Consider the following 23229-nt stretch of genomic DNA (forward strand, 5'->3'; position numbering starts at 1 on the left):
GTAAACCAGACTGCAGATCTAACATTTCCCCACAACACAACAAAAATTGCTACTATTATATGCAAAGCATCCTGAGCCAAGCTGCTGACCTCTGATGTTCATAATACAGTACAGGATCAGAAAGCAGTGAAAATCAGTGGAGCAGAGGTGTCTACTTCAGTGATTTCCACTTTGCAGGGGCATCGACCAAGTATGGTATATACATAGTTACATGTCGGACCATTGTTAACTATGTGTACAATATCCAAACCTGGAATTCTTCTTTAACTACCGGTGGACCACCCCATGCACACATATGACGACGGGGCAGCCGCTCTGCACCGGATCATGTACATGTATGTGATCCAGCTTTTCCGGGTAGGGGGCAGTGCGCTGCCCCATCTGTGCTGTGATTTCAAAAGCGACACATATTGCACACATTACATTTGTATGGCATTAGCACTGATCACTGTATTAGTGTCACTGGTGATGTCAGTTAGTCAGTTCCCACTCAGTGTCAGTTACTGTCAGATTGCTCCCTGCACTATTTATCCTGCTTTTCTGGGGGGGGTTCACCTTTCTCTGAATCAACTGTGGGTTTAAGATTGGGTATATGGGATTGTATGATATTTTTTATTTTATTTATTTATTTTTATTTTTTATGTTTGAACTAGATGGACTTGTGTCTTTTTTCAACCTGACTAACTATGTAACTATGTCGCTGATCACCGCTACTAGTATAAAAATAAAAAATAAAATACATATACCATAATTTGTAGACACTATAACTTTCACACAAACCAATCAATATACACTTATTTGGATTTTTTTTTAGCAAAGACATGTAGCAGAATATATGTTGGCCTAAATTTATGAAGAAATTAGATTTTTTTCACTTTTATTGAATATGATGTATAGAAGAAAGTAAAAATAGTTTTGGGGGGTTTTTTTTCAAAATGTTTGGTCTTTTTTCATATCACCGCTACTAGTATAAAAAAATTAAATACATATACCATAATTTGTAGACACTATAACTTTCACACAAACCAATCAATATACACTTATTGGGATTTTTTTTTTAGCAAAGACATGTAGCAGAATATATTTTGGCCTAAATTTATGAAGAAATTAGGTTTTTTAATTTTCTATGGATATGATGTATAGCGGAAAGTAAAAATTGTTTTGAGGTTTTTTTTTCAAATTTTTTGTTCTTTTTTCATTTATATAATAATAAAAAACAAACAAACAAACAAACAAACAAAAACTGTGGTAATCAAGTAGAAAGCTGAAAAAAATTACATAAATGTGATGTGCGTACAGTGTTGCATGACCGCACAATTGCCAGTTAATGCAGCGTAGTGCAGGGGGTAAAACCTTCTGGAGGTCATGCAGTTGCTTTGATTAATTAAAGTGGGGTTCCACCCTAAGGCCGGGTTCACACCGCTGCGATGCGGGAACGCCGCAAATCCGCAGCGTTTTCCCGCATCGCATTACTCCTGCCGGCAGTTCACACTGCCCTATGCGGACGGCTGGGACTGTCAATGATATGTTAATGACACCCCCAGATCCGTCCACATATCGCAGTGCGATCTGCCGACTCGCACAGGAATCGGATCGCATGGTGTGAACCCCCATGCGATCCGATTCTGTTGCGGACCAAAAAAAGGGTCCCGTGCGAGTTTGCTGCGGGAGCGATGCGAATTCAGCCATACTATCTGTATGGCTGAACTCGCATCGCTACGGAGATCGGATGTGATTTGCGGTGCGAATCACATCCGGATCTCCCCCCGCAGCAGTGTGAACCCAGCCTAAAGTGGAACTTCCGCTGATCGGAACCCCCCCCCCCTTCCGGTGTCACAATTGCCACCTTTCAGCGGGGAGGGGGGTGGAGATACCTGTCAAAGACAGGTATTTACACCCACTTCCGGGCATAGACTCCCGTGGGAGTCTATGCCTCTTCCTGTCCTGCCGCGCTGCCTGCTGGGACACACACGGGTCCCAGAGGCAGCGCGGACAATTCCTATTGCGCTGCGTGACTCGCGCATGCGCAGTAGGGAACCGGGAAGTAAAGCCGATTCGCTTCACTTCCTGATTCCCTCACCTAGAATGGTGGCGGCAGCAGCCGAGAGCCGAGCGATCGATCGGCCTCGGCATCGCTGGAACCCGGGACAGGTGAGTGTCCATTTATTAAAAGTCAGCAGCTGTAGTATTTATAGCTGCTGGCTTTTAATATTTTTTTTGTAGGTGGAATCCCTCTTTAATTTCATATTTGCTTAGAATTCAGTTTTAGTGGGGACTTAGAAAGCAATGAAAACTGACAGAGGTTCTAACCCTTTCACACCACATTCAACATAAAAGAGAATTTTTCGGTAGGATTGGGTGAACCCATGTCAGATCTGTACAGTTCCACACAATCATATGAATACAGTTACATTCAATTATTAAGTTCTACATTTTTTTTTTATAATTGAATGTAATGTTAATCTAATGTTAATATAATGTTAATATATAAAAATATATATATATAAATATATTTAAAAAAATAACGAATTCTCTGCCAGCTGTACTATAGATCACTGTATTATGTCTAGAGTAACTTTAGCTTTAGAACAATTAATCCGTAGATGTTGCTAATGCTTGCATCAGAGACATGAAACATAACATCAAGATACCTGATATAATCAATCAAACAGAAGTTCCTAAATGCTGATATTTTTTGTGATGGAATAAAATAAGTGTTTTTATTTTCTATTTAGTAATTAAAGACAGCAAAACTGGCAGCTCAAGATCATCATATTTTTATCCAGCTAGACACATCCCTCAGGCATTGCCATCTGTCTATACCAGCTATCCATATACTTTTCCTTAACAATTTGATTAAGGAGGCAGCTGTTACACTTTGCTGTCTTACTCTATTACTTGGCGGATGCAGCATCTATTTTATTATTGCTTAGTTTTACAATACTAACCCAGATGCTTATTAAAACATAATGTTCTTTTAGCTTGAAAAGTTTTATTTATTGCTAATGTCTACTATAAATCACAGAAAAGCATACAAAGGCTTAAAAATATTTTCTCCAACTACTCCAATATAATTACTGGAGTACCGCAGCTACATCATTCGTATTGCCATTAATTCATTTCACAAAGCTGTTTTCTGCCCTGTGATATTCCTTCATGTTAATAAACTCACCTGGTGTTTATCTTCTTTGTGAAAAGTGCTTTTAGTGTATCAACTCTCTTCCAAGGAAAAGAGAAAACCAGGAAGCATGACAAATAGGACACCTTTTAACAAAAGTATCCATTTATTGAGGTACCTTAAAGCCGAATGCCAAGCAGATCAAAAAACAAACAAACATGAGATTCCTTCATCCACACAACAACTTTACTGTCAGAATACACCGATCATCAGCTGAAGCTTCTGATTGAAAAAAAGTTTATCAATATTCCCATTCAACAGAAGTCAATAGTTAAGCCTCGCACACATGATCAGACTTTTTGACAACAAACATGAAAATTAGCTGTTTTAAGGCAACATCCGACCGTGTGTACGCTCCATCGGACAAACTTTTTCAAAAGTTGGTTCTGTAAACAGACAAACTTTTCGGCAACATAAGTCCGATGGAGCAAAGTCTGATCGTGTGTACAGAAAACCATCGGACTTAAGTCCAAAGTACAAACACGCATGCTCAGAAATCCACGGGAATGTTTGTTTGAAGTCCGATCGTGTGTACGAGGCTTTAGATCCACTTCTGTCGAGCGGAAGCAGACATAAACGGAACAAAGTTTAGCTTAAAGCCTTATACACACGATCGGACTTTAAACAAACTTTCTCGTGGATTTCTGTACAAAGGGCGTTGGCCGTGAACTTGTTAAGCATAGACACAATCTGACTTTTTCAGCCAACTTTTTAGCAAATCACGGGGTTTTTCTGCTCTTTACCACAATCTTTGGTCAACTTCTGTATTGTTATCTGATCTATTGCATTGGTTCTGAGCATGTGTATTTGTAAAGTCCGGTAAAGGTTTTCTGTACACACGATCAGACTTATGTTGTTGAAAAGTTTGTCTGTTCGCACAGCCAACATTTGTCCGATGAAAATGGAAAAAAAATTTTACCGATGGAGCGTACACACGGTCGGATGTTGCCTTAAAACAGCTGATTTGCATGTTTTTTGTCAAAAAGTCTGATCGTGTGTACCCTTATGACAAAAAATGTGTTACTAGCTGGATGACCAGATTACAATATTGGGGAAAAAAAGAAAACAAATGCAACCACCACATCTAATGACTGGTAAGCTGCAATATATTACATTTTTGTTTTTGTGTTTAATACTGCTTTAAGCCAAAGTATGTTATGCGCATAATGTAACTCAAAAAAAAGATGTGTGAAGAACAAGCCTTTAATATATTTGTAGCGCTATCCCCAAAGGAGCCACTCTTTCCCCCATATAGCACCCACAGCCACGCAAAAGGAATTTACTACTCATTCTGGTTGGATTAAGAAACAGTCTAATGCCGCGTACACATGATTGGATTTTCCAATGGGAAATGTTGGATGTGAGCTTGTTGGCGGTGAAGCCTCATACACACGATCGCACTTTAGACAAACTTTCCTGTGGATTTCTGTACAAAGGGCGTTGGCCGTAAACTTGTTAAGCATACATACGATCAGACTTTTTCAGCCAACTTTTTAGCAAATCATGTGGTTTTTCTGCTCTTTACCACCACTTTTGGTCACTTTCTGTATTGCTGTCTGATCTTTTGCATTGGTTCTGAGCATGCGTGTTTGTAAAGTCCGGTAAAGGTTTTCTGTACACACGATCGGACTTTGCTCCATCGGACTTATGTTGTTAAAACGTTTGTCTGTTCGCACAACTAACATACAGTTGGATGTTGCCTTAGAACAGCTAATTTGCATGTTTGTTGTCAAAAAGTCCAATGGTGTGTACGGGCCTTAAGTCTGACTGTGTGTATGCTCCATCGGACATTTGTTGTCGGACTTTCCACCAGCAAATGTTGGCTAGCAGGTTTCCAAATTTTCCACCAAAAAATGTTTGTTGTCAGAAAGTCTGATCGTGTGTACACAAGTCCGTCGGACAAAAGTCCAAAGTAGAAACACACATGCTCAGAATCAAGTACGAGCCAGAAGTGCTCGATCTTGTAAAACTAGCGTTTGTAATGGAGATATCACATCGGCTTGTCGTACGTCACCACATTCCCACGTTTGTAATTGTTGCCTAACATTTGTGTGACCGTGTGTATGCAAGACAAGTTGGAGCCAACCCTTCAAACAAAAATCCATGGTTTTGTTGTCAGAAAGACCAGTTATGTGTACGAGGCATAAGGGTTTTGGTTTTTGGTGTTTATTTTGGGAACGAAGAACTTGGATGGGTACTGGGGCTGATGTTGATTGTGACCTAAATGCCTCTCTAGCCACTTCCAGAACGCCCACCATTGTTATACCTTGGCTGTTTGAAGAGGGATATCGTTATTATGGCATCAGCTAGCTACCATAACCCCGGTATCTTCTTCTTCATGGGGCGGTCCGCTTTCTGATAAGTGGTCTCTGCAGCTGATTTGCCGCAAGATCACTTTTGCCCGCCGAGCTCCGGTGCCCTCTGTCACTTACCGATGCCATCGGCAGTGGCGGTGGTGTTTAGATGTTTTCCCTAGCCTGATATGGGGACGAGTGAGGGGAAGATGGCCCCCACCCATCTCCATATCATTGCAGGGCAGAAGCGACGTCAAAAGATCACTTTTTCACATAGCTCTTTATTGGTATTTTTTTAAATTACATTTTTTAGTTTTAGTTTTTTTATTGCATTTTAGTGTAGTCTTTTTGACCCCATAGCTCATATTTAAGAGGTCCTGTCATGCTTTTTTCTATTACAAGGGATGTTTACATTCTTTGTAATAGGAATAAAAGTGACACAATTTAGAAAAAAACTGTGTAAAAATAAAAGGTAAAATAAATAGCCCGACGAGCTCGCGTGCAGAAGCGAACGCATACATACCTGCATATGAAAACGGTGTTCAAACCACAAATGTGAGGTATTGCCGCGATCTATAGAGCAAGAGCAATAATTCTAGCCCTAGACCTCCTCTGTAACTCAAAAAATGCAATCTGTAGAATTTTTAAAATGTCGCCTATGGAGATTTTTAAGGGTAAAGGTTTGTCGCCATTTCACAAGTGGGCTCAATTTTTAAGCATGAAATGTTGGGTATCAATTTACTCAACGTAACATTATCTTTCACATTATAAAAAAATTGGGCTAACTTTACTGTCTTATTTTTTAATTCAAAACAGTTTATTTTTTCCAAAAAAGTGCCCTTGTAAGACTGCTGAGCAAATACGGTGTGACAGAAAGTATTTCAATGACCGCTATTTTATTCTCTAGGGTGTCTAGGAAAAAAAATGTATAATGTTTGGGGGTTCGAAGTAATTTTCAAGCAGAAACCTGTTTTTAACTTGTAAACAACAAATCTCAGAAAAAGGCTCGGTCCTTAACCGCTTCAGCCCCGGAAGACTTTACCCCCTTCTGGCCAGAGCACTTTTTGAGATTCGGCACTACGTCGTTTTAACTGACAATTGCACAGTCGTGTGATGTTGTACCCAAACGTCCTTTTTTTCCCACAAATAGAGCTTCCTTTTGGTGGTATTTGATCGCCTCTGCGTTTTTTTTTTTTTGCGCTATAAACAAAAAAAGAGCAATAATTTTGAAAAAAACACATTATTTTTTACTTTTTGCTATAATATGTATTCTTCTACATATTTTTGGTAAAAACAAAATCACAATAAGCATATATTGATTGGTTTGCGGAAAAGATATAGCGTCTACAAAATAGGGGATAGATTTATAGCATTTTTATTATTTATTTATTTTTTACTAGTAATGGCAGCGATCTGCGATTTTTATCATGACTGTGACATTATGGCGGACACATCAGACAATTTTGAGACATATTTGGAACCATTGGCATTAATACAGCGATCAGTGTGATTAAAAATAAATTGATTACTGTAAAAATGTCACTGGCAGTGAAGGAGTTAACACTAGGGGGGCGGTGAAGGGGTTAACTATGTTGCCTTGGAGGTGATTCTAACTGAAGGGGGAGGGACTAACTACAGGAAGTGACAGATCGTTGTTCCTAGCTAATAGGAACACACGATCTGTCACTCCTGTCACAACAGAACAGGGAAGTGTGTGTTTACACACACTTGTCCCTGTTCTGTGTCTCCTGGTCATGATGAGCATCGGAACCCCCGCTGAGCGGCGACGCATGTGCGCCTGTTACCTAGCTCTAGCGAGATCACGTACAGTAACATGATTTTGCGCAGGGGAGCCAGCCTGCCACAGTAAAACTGCAGCGGCTGGTCCGGAAGCGGTTAAAGTATAAGTAAACCCTCCTATCGTTTCCAGCCAAGGAAGCTGCCATCTTTGCCTCTGTTTAATGCACAACTGCCATGATGCTGCGCATGTGATCAGTTATGACTCCAGCCATTGGATGGTTTGATAGTTTGGTTGAGAGCACAACCAATGAGAGTGTTAAATTTCCGGCATGTGCCGGAAATTAAACTGTTTTATGGATGGGTTTACTTCCACTTTAAGTGGCTAGTCTAACATCAAGCTGTAGAGATGGATCATAACAGCAAAGAATTCATATAAGTGATCTAATAGTTGGTCAAGGAGAGAGCAGGGAAGAGGGGGAAGGGAATAAAGGAAAACAACCCCATTTTTATGTACAGATCAACTATAAGTTCAAAATGTGATACTGAGCCATCAGCTGTCAGTATCATATTTTGAACTTATAGTTGATCTGTGAGTAAAAATGGGGCAGTCTTTTAGTGAAGCACATAGTAAACATGGACTTATGCTGCGTACACACGACTGGACTTTTCGACAGCAAAGGTCCAACGGAACGAATCCGTCGGACAAAACGATTGTGTGTGGGCTCCATTGGACCTTTGCTGTCCAAAAATCTGACGGACTCTAGAAATAGAACATGTTTCAAATTTTTCGGCTGGAACTTCGCCGGACCCAGTTCCTATCGAGAAATCCGTTCGTGTGTATACTAGTCCGACGGACAAAAACCGACGCTAGGGCAGCTATTGGCTACTGGCTATGGACTTCCTTATTCTAGTCTGGTCATACATCATCACATTCAAATCCGTCAGACTTTGGTGTGATTGTGTGTGTCCAAGTCCGCTCATTCGGAACTCCGCTGAAAGTCCGTCGGGAAGACCGTATGACCTAGTCCGTCGAAAAGTCCGGTCGTGTGTATGCAGCATTAGGCTTCAATGTCTGGTTTCGAAAGAGGTCAGTCTGTAAGGCTGTTTATAGAGGGGCTCTTCTTTATATTTAGGGCTGAGCTTCCAGATAATTGAGGTGTCTTAACCCGTGTACAGAGAGAGCTGCTTTACCTCTGTGCTTCCCCAGGCTTTGCCACTGCTTCCAGGTGGTCTTCCCTGCACAGCTACTCTCTCCCCTGGCTCACACTCCTCATGCCTCACCTAGTTTTGTACACAGCACTCTCTGCTGCAGTCCTCTCTCCCCTCCCAACTTCTCCTATATTGCAGGCCGCTTGCTCCCCAGTCCCTGCTGGCTCTTCCTGCATACTCCTGCTCGTCGGTTCCACCAATAACTTCTACTTTCCCAAAATGCCTCGATCTGCACTTTTTCCTTGCCACTGGGTGGAGCCAAATCAAGCTGCCATGACAATGCAGTGAATCAGCTATCCACAGTTCTATCAACAGGACCACCATTAGAAATCATGGGGCCCAGTACAGCCCCAGTTTTACTGCCCCTTGGCCACCGATCTTAAATCTGAAATACAGCTGGAGGAGGCTACTCACATGCCATGGCAGTGACAATTTTGCAATGCCATGGAAAATTTTACATGGCACATTGAGTTGACTATGATACTTGCCCATTCAAGTCAATGGGGCCATGCCACAACTCTGAGCCAAACACTTTGCTTGCGGTTGCAGTGCATTAGCACCATTATACGCTCCCACTTGGTGTGAGAAACAGGCATTCAGGGGACAACAGAGTCCCCCCCTGAACATGTGGCAACAGCTGCACTCTGAAAAGCGATCCACTGCGGACCACTTTTCAGAGCTTTTATTAATACGAACCTTGCCTAATAACAAAAGAATGAACACCGCTTCATAAGCAAATAGAAACTCCAGACATCTGCACTCCAGTAGCCACCTTTAAAATGTAAATATAAGCAAAACCTCTTTTTTTTTTTTTTTTTTTGGATGGAACAATGGAGAGTTTATCATCCTGTCGTTTTTTGGGTTTTTTCACCATCTGCATCCTATTGTGGAGATTTGCCTTCATTTCCTGTCCCATAGCCAAAGCAGAAAGTCAGAGGACATGCCTGCAAATAAGGGAATTCCTAAGGGACTTTAATATAAAAAAGTTCTTAAAAATACAGCAATCACTGTGAAAGTAGGGGAAACAACTGCCGGAACGTTTCATGCTGAGCTAGCGCTTACTTACAATGCATCCATCCATAAAACATTGTGCTATGAGTAAGCACATATTTTCCCCTACTTTCACAATGATTGGACTATTTGTACTATATTAGAGGTGGTTACTGGAGTGTAGATGTCTAGCCTGCATTAGTATGTGCACCCCTAAAGCTTCAATACAGGTGTATGTGTGTATACACACACAGGATATATATAGTAAATACATATACACACACTCTTACAATTGCTGAGAATTTTTTTATTTGTGGTTTTTGCAGGGGTCCGGGTTACTGTGCATTACGTACATAGTGCATGGTTCAGGAATGAGTTATGTAAGGAGTGCAGAGTTCAGGAATGCGCCACATACAGAATGCAGGGTTCAGGAGTGCACTAAATACAGAATGCAGAGTTCAGGAGTAAGCTAAGCACAGAGTTCAGGGTGTACTACATGAAGAGTGCAAAATTCAGGGTGTACTACACTCAGGGTGCAGGGTCCAGGGTGTGCTACACGCAGGGTCCAGGGTGTGCTACATATAGGATGCAGGGACCAGGATGTGCTATACACAGGGTGCAGGGACCAGGGTGTGCTACGCAAAGTGCAGGGAAAAGGGAGTGCTACGAACAGGGAGCAGGAATCAAAAGTGCTACATTTCAGCTGAAAAAAAAAGCCCTGTGTAAAAGTTTACAATGCAATACTCTCTGCAGCCATGAATGCTACAGCCAGCGGCGGAACTATAGGGGTCGCTGCAGTCGCACTTGCGACTGGGCCCTGCCGTTCTGCCGCTGTGGGGGGGCCCAAGACCTGGCATCTCCGCTGCACCTCTGGCTGGCACTTTAGAAAGCACTGGGGGAGGTGGAAAGCGGTGATCGGCAGCTCTATAGTGCCTGTGAGCGGCGGGATGTGCCTGGGGCTTGTAGTTCTCTCTTCCCGATTGTCAGTGTATACAGTGGAGAGGAAAGGGGAGGGGCCTCTGACCCTGGCAGGTATCAGTTTCACTTTCAGTGAGTCGCTCTGCTTGTACACTGTTTCTGATACATGCCCTGGTCAGAGGCCCCTCTCTTCTCCACTGTATACACTTGGTAGAAAAGAACTACAAGCCCCAGGGAGATCCCCCTGCCTGTGGACACCATAGAGTTGCCGATCGCCGCCTCCCACCTCCACCAGCCAGGTACAGGGAAACCTCTGAAAGGGGGGGTCAGCTGTCTGGGTACCCTGATGTAAAGGGGGCCCTCTGGGGACACTAATGTAAGGAAGGGGCCCTCTGGGGAGACTAATGTAAGAGGGGTTGCTCTCTGGGGACCCTTATGTAAGGAGGGGGCTCTCTGGGCACCCTTATGTAAGGAGGGGGCTCTCTGAGGACCCTTATGTAAGGAGGGGGCTCTCTGGGGACCCTTATGTAAGGAAGGGGCTCTCTGGAGACTCTGATGGAAGGGGAGGCTCTCTGGGGACCCTGATGTAACAGGGGCTCTCTGGGGACCCTGATGTAAGGGGAGGCTCTCTGGGGACCCTGATGTAATGGGAGGCTCTCTGGGGACCCTGATGTAAGGAGGGGTCTCTCTGAGGACCCTGATGTAGGGGGAGGCTCTCTGGGGACCTTGATGTAGGGGGAGGCTCACTGGGGACCCTATGTAGGGGGAGGCTCACTGGGGACCCTGATGTAGGGGGAGGCTCTCTGGGGACCCTGATGTAACGGGGGCTCTCTGGGGACCCTGATGTAAGGGGAGGCTCTCTGGGGATCCTGATGTAAGGAGGGGGTCTATGGGGACTCTGATGTAAGGGGGCTCTCTGAGGACCCTTATGGAAGGGGAGGCTCTCTGGGGACCCCTTATGGAAGGGGAGGCTCTCTGGGGACCCCTTATGGAAGGGAAGGCTCTTTTGGGACCCTAATGTAGGGGGAGGCTCTCTGGGGACCTCGATGTAGGGGGAGATTCTCTGGGGACCCTGATGTAAGGGAAGGCTCTCTGGGAACCCTGATGTAAGGGGAGGCTTTCTGGGGACCCTAATGTTGGGGGAGGCTCTCTGGAGAACCTAATGTAGAGGGAGGCTCTCTGGGGAACCTAATGTAGGGGGAGGCTCTCTGGGAACCCTGATGTAAGGAGGGGCTCTCTGAGGACACTGATATAAGGGGGGCTCTCTGGGGATCCTGATGTAAGGGGAGGCTCTCTGGGGACCCTAATGTAAGTAGGGAGGTTCTCTGGGGTCCCTGATGTAAGTAGGAAAGTTCTCTGGGGTAACTAATGTAAGTGGAGGATCTCTGGGGACCCTGATGTAGGGGGAGGCTCTCTGGGGACCTTGATGTAGGGGGAGGCTCACTGGGGACCCTGATGTAGGGGGAGGCTCACTGGGGACCCTGATGTAGGGGGAGGCTCTCTGGGGACCCTGATGTAACGGGGGCTCTCTGGGGACCCTGATGTAAGGGGAGGCTCTCTGGGGATCCTGATGTAAGGAGGGGGTCTATGGGGACTCTGATGTAAGGGGGCTCTCTGAGGACCCTTATGGAAGGGGAGGCTCTCTGGGGACCCCTTATGGAAGGGGAGGCTCTCTGGGGACCCCTTATGGAAGGGAAGGCTCTTTTGGGACCCTAATGTAGGGGGAGGCTCTCTGGGGACCTCGATGTAGGGGGAGATTCTCTGGGGACCCTGATGTAAGGGAAGGCTCTCTGGGAACCCTGATGTAAGGGGAGGCTTTCTGGGGACCCTAATGTTGGGGGAGGCTCTCTGGAGAACCTAATGTAGAGGGAGGCTCTCTGGGGAACCTAATGTAGGGGGAGGCTCTCTGGGGACCCTGATGTAAGGAGGGGCTCTCTGAGGACACTGATATAAGGGGGGCTCTCTGGGGATCCTGATGTAAGGGGAGGCTCTCTGGGGACCCTAATGTAAGTAGGGAGGTTCTCTGGGGTCCCTGATGTAAGTAGGAAAGTTCTCTGGGGTAACTAATGTAAGTGGAGGATCTCTGGGGACCCTGATGTAAGTGGGGGACCCATACTCAGATATGTAATGACATAGATATATATATATAATTTACATGTGTATGCCTGCCCAAGTGTATGACTTTCTTTTCTTCGCTGCTATGGGCTCTAGCCCGAGATCTTTTGCAGACCTAAAAACAACCCTGGCGGGGGCCCTTCATAGTTTCTTGCACCGGGGCCCTGAAGATGCTAGTTACGCCTCTGGCTACAGCAACAGCAACTGTGATCATTATTTTCATGCTGATGATCACACTGTACAACCTATATACAGTACAGTCACATGCAGTACAGTGTGATCATCAGCATGATGATAATGATCACAGGTGCTGTGGCAAAAATGTATCAGGCTGCAGAACAGTTGGAAGTAAGCTGGGAATGAAAGGGTGTCAGGCACACAGTCAGTGTGTGGACTCCTAGTGTGGAATTCCCAAATCTGAGACTGGAGGCTGCAGGATGTGTTCAGTGCAGATTTATGGGAGTGGAGAGCAGAAAGTAACATGAGATAGTGAAAGGGGAGGGGTGAGGATTGATGTGTGAGTGTCTGAACACTGCTGCATGGTCTTACTGGGAATATGTACAGCCATGTAGTACACAGGGGGAAGCAAAGTAAAGCTGGGGTGAAAGGTGCCCAATGTAGACTGTAGCAGGAGAAAGGGAAAGTCATTTCTCTCCTCTCTCACCTCAATCATTGCAGGAAGTTCTGCAGCTTCTGTTCATGTGTCTTCCCACAATAAGACAGGAAGCCCGCGGGATGAATTTAAAGGGGAGGACAATGCACTCTGTGTACCCATTGGCTGAGGAGTCAGCCACACCTCCCCCAGCTGCCTTCTCAGCCAATAGGTAGCTGAAGCTCAACAGAGGTGCCTTCCTCCCTCCCTCCTGACATTGTAACGGAACTTCTCGAGTAACGACCTGTTGTTTTAGAAAGCGGACATGTCGGGAACAAATATTTGCTTTCATCCGACATACAGAGTCCCAGCTGGCTTCTGCCTGTCAGCAACGTGGATGAAACAGGTGGTCTTCCCAGTGGCAATGTGGCTCTCGCAGCTGATAGGCTACACTAGCCTAGCTGCTGTGAAATTGACTGATGCTCTGGGGGGGTTCGACCCCCCGACTCACCCCTTATCTATGCCCCTGCTTTCCTAACACAGTGGTGGTTTGGTCAGACAGTGCCGGCAGCACATCTTGACATTTTGCCAGATCAGTAGACAAGCTGAACAAGGCCAGAGTCAAGGGCAATAAGGAAGTTGGCAGGTTCATTGTGCATAACTGGGGTTTTGTGGTTAGGCAACGGGAGCTGCAGGTGGATACCTGATGGTATCTGCACAGCGACGGTGTGCATTTTACTGCAGTGGGCACAGATGTGTGGTCCATGGGATTACAGGACGGGGTGCAGAGGGCCTTGCATTCTTGGCGGGGCACAAAAGTGTGAGGTTTTACACTTTGTGCTGTGGCAGTTGGGGTCTTTGGAGGATTTAAAAAAAAACCTGCTGTGCTTATAATATTAGGGATACATCTAAGGAATGGAGTCCCCTGTGGAATGCCAGTTAATGGTTGGTTAACTGGTTAACTGGCAAGTTAAAATTGTGAGGTATCGGCAGAATGTTGAGGTTGTCCCCGAGGTGGTGTGGTGCAGCTGGGGACCGTGTAAGTAGTTAAGCAGATACAAAGTGGATAATTCATACTTGGTGCTTCCAAAGATCGACAACCTTATATTTCTTGTTATTGTATTATTATTTTGGTTCCTGTTTTTAGGAATGTTTTTTATATTTTGTTATTGGTTTAATAAATGGCCGCTATGGCCAATTTTACTCCAACAATTGGGTTATGGTCTTTTTTTGCAGTTTAATGGGGTAAAGGGGTTGGGGTTGGTTAGCAGCTATTATTACAAGGGTGATGATTACATCTGTGGTGCCTTCGTCATGTATATTAAGGTAATTTGAGACAGTGGCTTGACAGGGATGTAATATTTTTTTTAAAGGAACTCCAACTATAAGAAATGGGGGCGGCGCTCCAGGCTCCATTTGTTCCAAGTCAGCTTAATGTATACAAACAAGGAAAAGGAACATTCCAGGTGCAGCACTTCTAACAAAACTATAGGTAGTGATGGTAAGAGCAGCCTCAGCCCAGACTCCATTTAGGCCACGCCCCTGTGCCCTTTCACCCTGCCCACAATTGCGGTCCAGTGGAGTCCAGTGAAGTCCAGTGGGTGGGATGAAGCACATTGGAGGAGGTTTGGCCTGGATGGAGTCTGTGCTGGGCTCCTCTTACAATTGCTACCTATGGATTTTGTTTTATCTAAAAACAGTATACAAAACATGGCAACTAACCCATTTTTTTTTTTATTACTGCAGTTTTTAAAAAAGTTTTACATAAATAAAGGTATACAAAACCTACCCCTGTTTTTTTTTTAATAATTGTAGTTTTTATTAAAGTTTTATCCAAAAACAGTATACAAAACAAGACATCTACCCCATTTTTTTGTTTTTGTTTTTTAGAATTGCAGTTTTTATTCAATGTTTATCTAAAAACAGGGGTAATTGTCTGATTTTGTATACTGTTTTTATGTAAAACTTTATTAAAAACTAAAATAATAAAAAAACAGGACTACTGCGGTTTATAACTAGCTTTTGAAGTAATGTGCACATGGAAGGGCTTTGCACAGCACAAAAACAATTTTTAGTGGTACTGCGACATTGTGACGGACAGATCAGACACCTTTGACACATTTTTGGGACCACTGACATTTATACAGCGATCAGCAAACTATGCACTGATTACTGTGTAAATGTCACTGGTATGGAAGGGGTTAACACTAGGGAGCGATCAAGGGGTTAAATGTGTGTTCCCTGGATGTGTTCTAACTGTATGGGAATAGGACTGACTGAAGTGTGCAGGCGTGGGTGAGTGGCCTGAATGCACACAAATTAAGACCTGTGACTGTGTTCCCCGGCTGCTCCGTCCCCATAGCGCTGACTGCACACAGCTGCAGGCTGGGTGGACATCACAATATCTTTTGATGGTTTTCAGTTTAAAACTGCTTGTTTTTTGAATATCAAAAAGTAATGTCCAAATATGAGGAATCTTTTTTTCATCTGGATCTTCTATAGATGATCATGTCTTTACAGATGAACTGTCCTCTCCAAATTTGGAGAGGACAGTTCCAAAATGAGAAATTTGGAGAGGACAGTTCATCTGTAAAGACATTATCATCTATAGAAGATCCAGATGAACAAGGTCCAATCACATCAAGAAGTATTGTCCAAATATGAGGAATCTTCATCATCATCTCTGCTTACCCCTTTAATGTGTGCAGGCGTGGATGAGTAGCCCTGAATGCACACAAATTAGGACCTGTAGCTGTGTTCCCCAGCTGCCCAGCTGCTCCGTCCCCATAGCATAACATAGGCTGACTGCACACAGCTGCAGGCTGGGTGGACATCACAATATCTTTTGATGGTTTTCAGTTTAAAACTGCTTGTTTTATGAATATCAAGATGGAATGTGGCAGACTTATATTACATATATATATATATATATATATATATATATATATATATATATATATATATATACATATATACACAGTATCTCACAAAAGTGAGTACACCCCTCACATTTTTGTAAATATTTTATTATATTTTTTCATGTGACAACACTTAAAAAATGACGCTTTGCTACAAAGTAAAGTAGTTTGTGTACAGCTTGAATAACAGTGTACATTTGCTGTCCTCTCAAAATAACTCAACGCACGGCCATTAATGTCTAAACCGCTGGCAACAAAAGTGAGTACACCCCTAAGTGAAAATGTTCAAATTGGGCCCAAAGTGTCAAGATTTTGTGTGGCTACTATTATTTTCCAGCACTGCCTTAACCCTCTTGGGCAGGAAGTTCACCAGAACTTCACAGGTTGCCATTAGAGTCCTTTTCCACTCCTCCATGAGGACATGACAGAGCTGGTAGATGTTAGAGACCTTGCACTCCTCCACCTTTCATTTGAGGATACCCCACAGATGCTTAATAGGGTTTAGGTCAGAAGACATGCTTGGCCAGTCCATCACTTTTTCCCTCAGCGTCTTTAGCAAGGCAGTGGTCCTCTTGGAGGTGTGTTTGGGGTCGCTATCATGTTGGAATACTACCCTGAAGCCCAGTCTCCAAAGGGAGGGGATCAAACTCTGCTTCAGTATGTCACAGTACATGTTGGCATTCATGGTTCCCTTGATGAACTGTAGCTCCCCAGTGCCGGCAGAACTCATGTGCCCCCAGACCACGACACTCCCACCACCATGCTTGACTGTAGGCAAGACACACTTGTCTTTGTACTCCTCACCTGGTTGCCGCCACACATGCTTGACACCATGTTACAAGTTTATCTTGGTCTCATCAGACCACAGGACATGGTTCCAGTAATCCATGTCCTTAGTCTGCTTGTCTTCAGCAAACTGTTTGCCGTCTTTCTTGTATCCTCATTTTTAGAAGAGGCTTCCTTCTGGGACGACAACCATGCAGACCAATTTAATGCAGTGTGCGGCGTATGGTTTGAGCACTGACAGGCTTATCCCCCACCCCTTCAAACTCTACAGCAATGCTGGCAGCACTCATATGTCTATTTCCAAAAAATAACCTCTGGATATGACGCTGAGCATGTGCACTCAACTTCTTTGATCAAACATGGCAAGGCCTGCTCTGAGTGGAACCTGTCCTGTTAAACTGCTGTATGGTCTTGGCCACCAGGCTACATCTCAGTTTCAGGGTCTTGGCAATCTTCTTATAGCCTAGGCCATCTTTAGGTAGAGCAACAATTCATTTTTTCAGTCCCTCAGAGAGTTCTGCCATGAGGTGCCATGTTGAATTTCCAGTGACCAGTATGAGAGAGTGAGAGCGATAACACCAAATTTAACACACCTACTCCCCAGTCACACCTGTGACCTTGTAACACTAACGAGTCACATGACACCGGGGAGGGAAAATGGCTAATTGGGTCCAAATTTGACATTTTCACTTAGGGATGTACTCACTTTTGTTGCCAGTGGTTTAGACATTAATGACTGTGTGTTAAGTTATTTTGAGGGACAGAAAATTTACAATGTTATACAAGCTGTACTCTCACTACTTTACATTGTAGCAAAGTGTAATTTCTTCAGTGTTGTCGCATTAAAAGGTATAATAAAATATATACAAAAATGTGAGGGGTATACTCATTTTTGTGAGATACTGTATATATATATATATATATATATATATATATATATATATATATATATATATATATATAAAATCCATGAGGGTAGGCAGCAAAGTCAACCCATTTAGAGGATGAGTAGCGGGTGTTTGTAAATATGCTCATGCTCATGCTGTGTATGATAAATAGCTGAAGTTAGAAAATTAGAAAGAAAAAAAAAATCGATCTTCAAAATACTCACTATGCTTTGTTCTAAATACCCTGGGGTGTCTACTTTCCAAAAAGGAACATTTTGGTGAGTGTTTGTACAGTCCTGACATTTTAGGGTTTTAAGAAATGTGATAGACAGTCAAAATGTTAAGGTACATACATTTCAAAAATATATAGTATAGTTAAATGATTCTATCATTTTTACACAGCCAAAAAAGACCCTATCATCAGTAGCTTGGGTTAAGGGGTTTTAGGGTAAGTGCAGAAATGTTTGTATTTGCTTTCTAAAAAAAAAGACCACTTTCACACTGAAGAGGCAGCCGCATTAGTGGTAAAGTGTCTCTAGTTTTAGCAGCGATTTACAGTCATTTTAGAAGCGCTTTCGGCTGCTAGCGGGGCCCTTTTAACCCCCGCTACTGGCTGAAAAAGGATTAAAAGTGCCCGCAAAGCACTGCTGCCGAAGCGCCTGCCAAGTGCTGTCCATTGATTTCAATGGCAGGGGCGTTTTGGGATCGGTGTATTCACCGTTCCTAAACCGTCCCAACGATGCTGCTTGCAGGACTTGTTCCGTCCTGAGAGCCCACCGCTCCAGTGTGAAAGCACTCAGGGTTTCACACTGGAGTGACAGGAGAGGCTCTTTACAGGTGCTTTACAAGCGCTATTTTTAGCGCTAAAACGCCTGTAAAGCGCCTCAGTGTGAAAGTGACCTAAAGAAATGAAGCAGATTTTGGCCTAAATAAAGAGAGAATATTTATTTGATATATTTTTGTATTTTTCCTTTATATAGTAAAACACACAAATGCTTATTTAATACAACCAAAAAAAGCCCTAATGCCGCGTACACACGACCGGACTTTCTGGCAGATTAGGTCCGACGGTCTTCCAGATGGACTTTTCAAACAACGGACTTGGCCACACACAATCACACCAAAGTCTGATGGATTCGAACATGATGACGTACGACCGGACTAGAATAAGGAAGTTTATAGCCAGTAGCCAATAGCTGCCCTAGCATCGGGTTTTGTCCATCGGACTAGCATACAGACGAACGGATTTCTTGATAGGAACTGGTTCCGGCAGAAAGACCCTAGATCAACAACTGGCAGAACTTGGAAGGAGCATTTGTTAAAAGACAAAATCCTCAGGGTGATCAAAACTCTTAAACTTAATAAATTAGCTGGCCCTGGTGGATTTTCAACAGGTTACTATAAGACATTTTTGGACCTACTGGCCCCTCATATATCTTCCAATTTGAATAGTCTAAGAAATGACAACTATCTCTAACGGGGGAAATAGAACCTTTATTACATAAAGATTTCTCAGATATAGCCAATACCATTCCAGCATCTCCAATTGATTGTGATCTGAAAGATCCTCCAAAAAACTTGTTCTTACAAAACTATATCCACACAGACTAAACAGGTTTTATTCATTATTGTAAGGCCCCAAACCAAATCCTTAGTTCACTGTCCATTCCAACTGGGACTCCCCAACCCTTAGAGAGAGAGAAGCTATACCCCTGTCATCCAACTTGCATGAAGCCTTTCATAGTCTTTCGTGGAATTTGGCTGGGTACTGACAATCTGTTTTACATCCTGGAAGCTTTCAGGTTTGGTACTTATTTTATGTGACTTCTGGCCAACCTATAGGTGACTTCTAGTCAACAGGAATGCACATGTGCACTCTTTGCAGACAATGCCATCTTGTACAAATCCTTCGTACTTATGACTATACCCAACTTGTTTAAAATGTTACAATCAGTTAACAAAATCAAATCCCTAGAGCTGAACATTAGTTGGTCAACGGTGATTAAATAATTACTCCAATTTATTTTGGAATTCAAATAGGCTTCTAAATGTATTTCTTACATAGATGTTTGACTGACCCCCGATATGCACACGTTGTTCCAAGAGAATTATCCCCCTTTTTTTAGACAAATCATAGCAGATTTTGATAGATTGTCCATTACTCCCTTTTCATGTTTTGAGAGGGATATACTCAGTCAACATGAATAAATTACAGAGGATTCTATATTTCTTCATAGCTTTTTTCATACTGATCCCTAAGTGAGAACATATGGGGTAACAAGTGACCTAGAACCAACTAATGACCCGTACACCGCTTTTCAAAGCAATCGTACGATAATCGGATCATTAGTACAGAGCTTTCGAGAGCCAGTTACACAGTTCATCTGATATTATCTGATTGGACAAGCACAAAAGAATTTCTTGTATTATACCAGATCGTATGATTTCCATTTAATCAGTACAGATGTCATCAAAAAATACAATAGAAAAACATATTACATCGCTTCCAATTTTTTATTCTATCATACGAGAATTTTCATACTTTTAGTAACCTCTCCATTTTCGATATGCAACTAGCATGCAAAAAGGAACAGACGATCTGTTCGTCCGAATTTCAGATCGTGTGTACGGGCTATAATTGACACTAAAGCTCGGGGGGATATAGGAGTTCCCAATCTACTTGTATATCACAAAGCTGCACAATTAGCTCTGCTAGCACAGACCACCACAAAGGCACCTCCACCTTAATAGGTGTCTATGGAAGCCTTGCCCTGCTCCATAAAAGCTATAAATATTTTCTCCAGGGAGTTATTTGGAGAACCAAATTAAAGTCCAGATTACTATAAAAAGAAGTTCCAATTGCCTCCTGCTGGAACTTTTGGCTACAATCAGATAACTTCCTATTTAAAGAGTAAACTCAGAAACACTATTTGGACCTTACAGACTGGCAAGAAGTAGACAATGACTTGTCAAAGATTTGTATTAACACTACCCATGTAAAATCTAATTATAAAATGCTAATTCAATATTACATGGTGCCCACTAGGATAGCCAAGATGTGTCCTCAAACCTTATCTAAATGTTAAAGAAACTGTGGCCAGATGGGCACCATGCTCCATATTTGGCAATAATATCCCAAAATAAACAGATTCTGGCTAAGAATAATAATCAATTCTGTTACAGAGGTAAACTTAGCCAGATCACCAAAATCTGCTTAATTTTAAAAAGTTGGCCAGTGATATCCCTAATCATTCAAGAAGATTGGTGTTGTACATAATCCTGGCTGCCGGATAGCAAGAAGTTGGAAACAGTTGACTGTGTCCATTGAATATGTCACAAATAAACTAAATTGGATCATGATCAACAACCGACCCACATGTATGCTCAATAACACACAAGTCAAATTTGTTAAAATATGGGGCCCATAGATACATATTGCTGGAAGCATGAGGGGAGACTGACCCCTTTCCTCTGTTTCTACGCCCTCCCGTTTTTTTCTTCTTTATTTCCTTCTGTACAACAGAGATTTATCGTCCGCTAACGAAGGTCTCCTTGTCTTCCCCTATTCTCTCTTGTCTCCCCAATATAAGAGCGTGGAGGATCGGGAAACAAACTGACTGGTTCTGTACACTTACATACGATACTGTAATAATAATTAAAGCAATTTAGCAAGTGTGACCAGAGCCATGATACTTTGTTAATACATACTTAGAATCTATTATGTATAATGCACAGTGACAAAATACAGCATATATGGTACAGTGTAAAATATGTGTGTTGTTATGGCTCCTGGGAGCCACAGCTGCAGCATATTTTCTCTTCAGAAGAATGCATTACAGAAAATGAATGCACGTGTAACAACGCGCACTCACTTATTGGTATATTATTCAAAATGTAGAATTTCTAAAAATACCCTGTGCATGAGTACACACAGCAGTTATGCATGCTCAGTGTTTTCTGTAATGCATTCCTACGGTCAAAAATATGCTGCAGCTGTGGCTTCCGGGCGGCACAACAACAGATTTATTTTACACTGTACTGTATTTTAAGGCAACGTGCAAGAGGCCTAAGTAGTTTTTAGTTGTGGTAATCAAGATATACAAAGGTCATACCAATAGCTCTGAACCTCATCCACCCTAGAATCCATACCACCAATTCTTATTATTTTTAATAATACTGCAGTCATATGTGTATTATGTAGTCACTGTAACTGTGTCAAATGTCTGTAGTAAAGTTGCATTTTACCTTTATTCTGATGCTTAGAAAATCATTGACTTTGAAATAATTTAAAATTAGCAATAAGCTTGGCAAAGGATTCTGTAAACATTTTATATCAGACTGGATTTTCTATAACAGCAAGTAAATGTATAATGAATTGCAAGTAATACTGTTGGATCAATGGCTTTCATATGATCATAGAAAGTCATATGCTGCCATCTAGTGTCCAAAAGTAATAATGCCTAATCAGTAACTATTATTTTTATTATTATTATTACTGTTGCTCAGCTGAATTAACTAATGGATTGATGTAATTTCATCTTTACTCAGTTGCTGACACAGGCTGCTGAATGGAAGGTGCAAACCAAAATGCTGAAAGATCAAGAGACTGTACTGAAAACCCAGGTATACTGTGTTTCTCTGTCTTAGTATAAATGACAGTGATATGGGAAGTTATCATCATTGTCCCTGTTTGGTTTTATGCTTGAAATTTAAATTACAACTTGTTGTAGTAATCAAACTCCATGGTGGTCATAGGTCAAATTCAAAAACGTTAGAAGAGGTATAGCTGCTGAAGACCTCAAAAAATATAAAGAGGTGATCCTAGTACATAGAAGAAAAGTCAATTTTAGGCTGGAAGGCTTCAAAGCCTGCAGTCAAATTTCCCTTTAGTTCTGGACAAATAGGAAGGGTTGCAACCTCTATTAGGTCTTTATTGCAAGCTGTCCATATAGGAGAAATTGTCTGTCACATAGAACTTTTTTTCATTTTAGGTAGAGTAAGGGAGGAGTCTTTTTGCCATCTGTTGCCCATTGGAAAGATGTCCCTTCACTTCCTGTCCCATGACCAAAACAGGAAATGTGAAGGAACCTCAATGTGTCAGCAGGTTCACCAAGTATCTTTTACTTTTACTTTCAATGATGACAGTAGGCAGGACATATATAGAGGGTGAATCTTCCTAATGGGGGAACAGATAGAAATTGGATCTAATCCCTCTCCACTCTATCCAAAACTAACAAAAAAAGTGTGTTGCTGTGCCACAGACACATATAAACCCCAGCACAAAAAAAGAAAGGTTCAATTACATATGGCTTTGCATACACTGAATAGACAGAGAGCTGACACTTTGTCTGAGCCTACCTTAAAGAAGAACTCCAATAAAATAGTCAGAAACTGAATGAGATATTTTTAAGGTTCAGGAGTATGTAACACACAGAGTGCTGTAGTCAGTGCTGGGTTAGGAGTACATAATGCACAGAATACAGAGAACTGGGGTATTATGCCCAGAAAGCAGGGGACAGGAGTGTGTAATGCCCAGAATGCAGGGAAGAGTTTTTTAATGCACAGAATACAAGAGACATACGTGTGATGCACAGAATGCAGG

At 42.5% G+C, this 23229-nt stretch overlaps 1 protein-coding gene across 1 annotated transcript in view; it reads left to right on the plus strand.

Annotated features, from left to right (window-relative positions):
* The window catches only part of TXLNB (taxilin beta), a 139838-nt gene that overhangs the window by 81263 nt on the left and 35346 nt on the right, over positions 1-23229 (plus strand). Inside the window, exon 7 of the mRNA XM_077486743.1 lies at positions 22176-22250. Within this exon, the coding sequence (XP_077342869.1) occupies positions 22176-22250 (75 nt within the window). The remainder of the gene's footprint in view (positions 1-22175; positions 22251-23229) is intronic.

The sequence above is a fragment of the Lithobates pipiens genome, unplaced genomic scaffold (assembly GCF_037356315.1).
Source record: "Lithobates pipiens isolate NorthernLeopardFrog02 unplaced genomic scaffold, aLitPip1_a1.2 Scaffold_18, whole genome shotgun sequence".
NCBI classification, from domain to species: Eukaryota; Metazoa; Chordata; class Amphibia; order Anura; family Ranidae; genus Lithobates; species Lithobates pipiens.